General features: G+C 41.3%; 1 protein-coding gene across 1 annotated transcript; it reads right to left on the bottom strand.

The window, feature by feature from the left end:
- Nucleotides 1–4,521: 4,521 nt before the first annotated feature.
- LOC118413471 (kelch-like protein 38) lies at nucleotides 4,522–7,062 on the bottom strand. The gene is made up of 3 exons (XM_035816879.1): nucleotides 6,799–7,062; nucleotides 5,753–6,452; nucleotides 4,522–4,615 (listed from the first exon to the last, which is right to left on the bottom strand). Exons 1-2 carry the CDS (start codon nucleotides 7,042–7,044, stop codon nucleotides 6,261–6,263), a joined length of 438 nt encoding a protein of 145 aa, XP_035672772.1. The 5' UTR covers nucleotides 7,045–7,062; the 3' UTR covers nucleotides 4,522–4,615; nucleotides 5,753–6,260.
- Nucleotides 7,063–7,285: the final 223 nt, after the last annotated feature.

The following is a 7,285-nucleotide window of genomic DNA, read 5'->3' as shown; positions in this document are numbered from 1 at the left end:
ACGTGTCAACCATGGTTTTCTGCGGGAATGTTGACCGATTCTCGCTGTTTTCATTGGAAATGATTCGTCAAAAAGTAAGGTAAATGTAGTAAGGAATTTGTCGTAAGCCATTTCTGTATCTGTTTCTTCCAAAACGGGGTCCCAAGTTGTCCTTGTTAGGGATTCAATGAATTTTTCTTTGTTCGTCTCATTAATCTGGCGATAAGAATACCAAGTATCGTTATTCAAAGGCTCCTCTATTCCAGATATCAAGAATATTGGTAAGTGATCCGATATGTCCGTAACCATGATTCCAACCCTTAAGTTGGAGTTAAGTGTGTTCGTATATATATTATCAATTAAAGTAGCAGAATGTGTGGTGATTCTGGTAGGCTTGTACACAAGAGGGAAGAATGAGGAGGAGAAAAGGTTATTAATGTGGTCATTAGTAGGGGAATGTGAGGTTTTAAGTAAATCAATATTAAAATCACCTAGGATAAAGCAGGTACTCTTTTCTTTGTTTATCTTACTCATACACTCTGTCAATTGATCATTAAACTGTTGAATTTCGGTATTAGGAGGCCTGTATACACAACCAATTATTACTTTTTTCCCCTCATCGTGACTTGAGCACAGTTCAATGAATATACACTGCGTGCCTGATTCATCAATTTCGAACTCTAGATCTTTTCTTTCTGTATATGATAAATCATCCCTAATGTATAGGGAAACCCCCCCTCCTAACTTGTTTTGTCTGCAGTGATGAATACTTTTATATCCAGGAATATTGTAATTTTGACAATTGATATCGGTAAGCCACGTTTCTGTAAGGGCAATTGCTGAAAACCTATGTTTTAGAGTGTAGAGGTATTCATTGAGCTCCTCGAAGTGGCGGGGAAGGCTTCTGACATTCAAATGGAACATGGAGAGAGAAGTTGATGTACTTTTACTTGATAGACATGTGTTCAAAGAGTCACTGTTGTAGTACTGTGTAGTGTTCTTGAAGGAACTATGATAGTAGCTAAAGAAGTTAACATCAGGGTCATAAGAGGAATAGGGCGATTCACTTACATTTTCATTTAAGTCAAATGGGTTAAAGAGTAAAGAGCTTAAATCACAGTTGCTAGTTTCGTGGAGGGGTTGATCTGAGGGTTGATCGGAAGTAGTGGTCATGATTGTTTTACTTAACAGATTGTTGGTCATGTGACGCAGTCTCGGATGTGTCCAAAATGTTCAGGATTATCACGAGTCAGAAGTAGAAGCACCAGATGATGCCCTGGTGGATCTTGGGTCTTGTCTGCGACGTCCGGTATCCGTTCCTTCGTTGTTGGAGTGCCTCTGGGTAGTACTTCTGGTTGTCGGCCTCGGGGGATGCACGATGAGACGATCGTAGCGGAGGTACGCGACGTTGCCCCTCTCCCTGGCGGCCTTCATTTCTGGGATGAGCTCCTTTCTTTTCTGTCTAACAGCCTCAGAAAAGTCTTCGTTAATGAAAATGTGGCTGCCCTTAAGGTACCTGGCACGTTGTAGAATGGTCTCTTTGTCCTTGAACCTCAGCAACTTGGCCACAATAGATCGTGGACGTGCGTCTGGCTGGAAGCGTCCATTTCTGTGAGCCCGCTCGATTTCGATCTTCTTTGGATCTAGCTGCAATTTGTCTTTCAGTAGGCTTCTTACCTTTTGCTCACATTCTTCCCATGATTCTTCCTTGACGTCGGTTATGCCATCTATCAGAATGTTGTTACGCCTCGTCTGATTTTCTAGGTAGTCTGTTTTGTTGTGATTCGAGGTTATGTCGGTCTTCAGTTGCAATATCTTTGCTTCAATCTCTTTGATTCTCTGTTCTTGTCGTTGGGAATTAGTCTGAATGTCTTCAATATCTTTTTGTGAGTACTGGAGACTGACCTTGATTTCTTGGACTTCGCGTATAAGGTTGTCAATTCTCAATTCGTTGCCTCCGGTGATGTTTACTGACCATGATTTTCCGTTTTCTACTTCCGTGAAGCCAATAACACTTGAATTCACAAAGTCTAGCAAGTGCTTGACTGTGGTGCCGACGGACACATCCTCTGGTATGGCGACATCTTCACACCAAATCATGTCTTCTGGGAGGGCCTGGCACGATGAAAGCAGGTTGGCCACCAAGAATACGGCAAAAAATGTAGCACACGCCATCTTTGCTTCTCTAGGTCGTGCAGATCTGTTTTCATACGTCATTTTTCAAGTGATTGTTTTTCACGCAGGTGCGTTGGTTGGCCTTGGTTCCTGCTAGATATATAAGTATGTTTATACATGGTAGTTTAGAATGGTTACTGGTCGTTTCGCTACATTAACAGTTCACTACAGTTTCGCTACATGACGGAAGTCGTTCCGCTCCATGGTAGAAGTCGTTCCGCTAGTTTTTTACATGTTATTTCTGTAAATATCCTAATAATGGCGTACGAATTGGTTTTCCTATATTCACTTACGCGCGTCTACAGACATCATTGTATGAACGCTTTCTAATACCATAATCATAAGACTATTTAGAGGCACAACATTCGAATGTAGTGAAACAACTTTTGTCATGAGGCCAAACAAATTTTGCTTTGTAGCGAAACAACTATGCTGAATTGGCAATGTAGGAAAATGACTGGATGGTTTTGTAGAATCAAACAGTTACAGGGCCGCATATAGAAATGTGACAACAAAATGAGGGCATTCTTCAAAACAGCCGTGGGTGTCAGGTACAATGATCAACCATATTTGCGGCCATGACTCAGATGCTTTTCACCTTCATGAAAATGAATTGACTGGTATAGTTTTAAAAAAAATCACGGGTCTCAGTGGCAAGTGTGCAGATGTTGACACACTGGCAACACCAAATCCGTAGGTGTTTTTTGGCACCTTTAGACAGATTAGCCGTGAGGCTCGGTGGGCGTCAATCCACCGTCATGGGGGCAGGGACATGGCGAGTTTACTCAGGACCTTCTGAATCTGACTCCAACGCTCTAACCGCTGCGCCACACAGACACCCTCCTGGTATAGTTTTATATGAGAAAATTGACATATTTTCATAGAAGCTATCACGACACAAATCATACATGCTTTATTTAGGAAATTCCTCAAACTATTAAAATAGAATTGGGCGTAACAAAACTTTATTTCCGGTCAGTACATATCGACATGGTTAAAAATTGTAAAAAAAAAAACATACGTACATAAGTTGGTCTTGATTGGATGTGGGCAACTATATGCATTTTGCTTCATACTCGTAGACAAAACCTCAGAAGAAATTACATACATGAAAAGTGATAAACTGATAAATACTATAATACAAAATACTATGCTATTCATACCACTGAAATAATGTATCTAGTATACAATTTGGATCCCATGTACAACAATTCTAAACTTTTTGTTAAGAGTATGGCTACTGGGAATCCATATTATTGCCATCACTTCCCCTACCAAACAGTTGTTGAGTATGGGAGCCCCATCCAGTGAATGAACTTGGATGGCACGCAGCATAATGATCTCTCCTAATTACTACTGTTAGACTTACAGACATACAGAATATCAGTTCAATCCCTTATAGTGTGCCCTTATATATAAAGAGAGAGAAGCATTTATATAAAATTTCTACTAATGAAATCTTTTACAAGATCTAATTTTACCATTGTATGGACATTTGGTAAAACCAGATATCTGAAACAATTTCATTATTCAGTCCATGCTGCATGCAGCTGTGTACTCCATATGCCCCCGATCTGCACATTAACACTAAAAAGCATGTGTTTTTATACACCTTCGAGATGTGAGAAGTACATACGAGCAACTGGGTACTGCAAATAACCATGCGCATAACATTTCTTGTCACGTAGAGCGACATTCAAGTCTCTACAGGCATCAGCAGACTTGTCATACACATATGTGAGATGAGTAACTTCTGTCCCTTTACTGTCCCTAGGAATGGCGACCAGTATGTGCAGCCGGTTCTCCATAACGAAAAGACTGGGTGTACCATTAAGATCACCGATTCCTCGGTCCGGCCAGCCTTGCAGTTCCTGCCAGCGGTCTGACTCTGTGTTGTACACCATTGTCGTTTTAAAGTTCACGTCTGTGCAGAAGATCTCTGTTCCCATGGCAACAGCGCTATGACCCTGAATGTCGTCTGACGGTGGAGGTGGAGTTTTACTGCACCACTGGTCTGTCCTTGGGTCGTAACACTGCAAATCAGTCCCGTCGAGGTAATCGATTGTGAAGAGATAGATGTGCTGATTGCAGGGCACTGCGACACACCAGTCAGATAACAGTTCGTCATGTGGAGGTGTGGAACAGTTTTGCCACCTGTTCGTGTGCTGGTTGTACCTCTTCAACACCACCACTGACAAGGACATCATGAGGTAAAAAAGTTGGCCATCGATTTCCATGAGGAAGTCAAAGTGTGTGTCATCATCATGGTCGTCCCTATGTACTAACGACTTCCGTTCCCATTTGTTCTCAAGATGGCTGTACTTACACAGGGCGTACGATTCATGTGAATCTTCAGCCAGGATGAAGATCACTGGTAACAGTTGCTGTAATCGGAGATATGTCATAGTGATGCCTGATGTACTTCCCTTTCCGGGGGTTCATCCACACCATCTCTCTTGTGCTGTGAAGGATATAATACACAGTAGATGATTAAAGACCAACCCCGTACTATAAAACCACCCAATAAATTCGGCTAACTTAAACTACTAGAGCTCAGTCTTCTGTTGACTGTGGTGGAGTTCACATCGGGGAAGGCTGGCTGAGACCCCTGACCAACACAAGTTTATTTTCAATTCAATTTTGATATTAGGATACTACATAAGGTATTGAAGTATGATTATACATAAAGCTTGACCTAACCCAGAAAATAAAGCAAGCTTGTCTTACTCTGGTACTGAGACATAACTGACAGTTACAATTGTACAGTCTACATAGCCCCTGTTGGTACACTTACAAATAGACACCACATTATTAGCCATATTAGACACATAAATATCAGAGCTAATTCAGTTATAAGGAAGATTTTCAAGTTGCAATTATGAGTTGTACTTGTAGATACAAAAAGACACTTTGATGTAAAGTTGGCAAAGCAGAGTTGAAAGTTTCAATTTGAACACAAGGTTGGTTTCCCAATATTTGAAAGTCACTGTTATTAGGACCTCGATTATGTAACTCTGTTACAACTATCTGGATCATTCTGCAGGGTTTGATAGTGTTTCCTTGAAAACCAGTAGAGAAATATATTTGAATTTTTGACCAGTATTTCATGCTAATCTGTCCCTGCCTTTGTTTCCAGCGTGTAGACAGTCTGGGATGTTTATTAGTTTATGTATTTATAGGGGTCAATTCACCACTCTCGCTGCTGGGATGGTCACAGTAGGGAGTACTTCCTTAGTGCTTTGCCCAGGGCACACCTGCATGGTCTTTAACCGCACTTTAATTATTGTAAATCCACACAAGCAGAATAATTTCTGTGGCCTGCCCGCCATAGCTCATGACCTCAACTACTAGTACCCCTGCAAGTAGTTGAGGTCATGCAATGCAAGTCAATAGTGGGGAAAATTCTTATCAATAAGCTAGCATTTCTTCATATGCAACTATTTGCAGTCGGGATGAAAGAAACCATGCATCATTGTTCATCAATAGAAATGAGCGATATCACTTTCTGGGGAGGGAGACAAAAATGCATTTGCCATACATATAATCGCTTCTTTTTCACTGACACTGAGAGGGCACGGCACGTTTTTTTTTCACACACCGTTCAATGAAAAGCAGGGCCATTTCAAGCGTGTCCGTCCCGACCCTCCTCTTCATGTTAACTTTGGAAGCCTCCTTCAACACGTTCCTGATGACAGATTTCCCAGGATCCTCCCTGACCAGCGGGTGTTTCAAGATGGCTGCCGTGTCGTCTGAGGTCAGTAGGTTGAAGCGGATACGAGGGAGGATGATGGGTAGGTGGTGCAGTCTGTAGAACACAGGGCAGGTTAAGTTGATTCTCTTGTATCACATCAGCTTCTCACTGAACAAGACCATAACATACCAAGGACAAAAGATACAAAAACTGAAAGTTCTGAGGCTGTACCAAGGTCACACAGCTGAGGTCCCAAATTGACCTTGACCTTTGTCTTCCCAACCACTATCCATATGCCAAATATCATCCATTCAGAGGTTCCAAAATGATCATGAACACAAATATCCGGAAAAAAACACACACAGAGAACCCAAAAGCTATACCTCCATTTTTCATGGAGTTGATTAAGTTTCTTTCATGTTAAAACTCCAAAGTGCACTGTCCAACAGAAGAAGACTGACATCCACCTGTCCTCCCTGCTGTGCTGCACCCAGCTCACCACAGCCTCCCACACTGTTGTCTCCTCTTTGATATCCAGCCAATCCTGGCTGATGATCTCAGTCAGCTGATTCACACTCAAGCTGCAGAACTCCTCACTGGAGGCAACCTGTGGAGGTGCAGATTACATGTATATGAATTGCACAACAACCTTTCATTGTTAAACGCTTATTAACACTGACATATTAGGACTGTCAAGTGGTTATATATATATTCTTTTATATTATTATGAGGACAGATATGAAGGTTACAAATGTTGCAGATGACATCCTTTAAAGTAACCGTTACTCTACTTATATAAGAAATGGAAAAAGTATGTGATTTGTGGAAGTTTTGCAATAAGCTTTAAACACAGCAACAAATTATTCTAAAATTTCATGATAGATTTCATTCTACACTTATATGAAAGGGAAGTCATAAAATGCAGTGACCTACTATCAAAATATCAAGCCCACCTCAGAAAAGTTTCTATGGATCAACTGCATACAAGCTTTTTGGACAACGTCCACAGAGAAGACATCAGCAAACTTGTACAGGTCCACACAGGTGGAACACTCCACATTCGTGGCCATATAGCTGCTGCAGGTGTCTCTCACATAGTCCAGTTGGAGGAGGTCGGCCGCCTGGTACAGGGGCTGCACTTTGTCCAGGGAGACATGGAGGGTTCCCGAATAGATGTAACTCAGGATCTCCTCAAACATGCCTGCATCCAAACTCTTCAAAACAACGGAAGAATGTTCAAACATCAGCCACATACGGTATCATTATTAGGGTTGGAAGAGTAATATATCTCAAATTTCTCTGATCATCTATGTATTGTGATGTTTTATTCAGTAAGGAACTCGCAGGCGACAAATATAAAAGTACACCCGAATTTCGTCCTTATTACAAGGCTTGATATCATAACAACTATACGCACATTGGCAATGATGAAAGTCATTA

The sequence above is a fragment of the Branchiostoma floridae genome, chromosome 4 (genome assembly GCF_000003815.2).
Source record: "Branchiostoma floridae strain S238N-H82 chromosome 4, Bfl_VNyyK, whole genome shotgun sequence".
Lineage (NCBI taxonomy): Eukaryota > Metazoa > Chordata > Leptocardii > Amphioxiformes > Branchiostomatidae > Branchiostoma > Branchiostoma floridae.
This window is presented reverse-complemented; position numbering and strand designations above follow the sequence as displayed.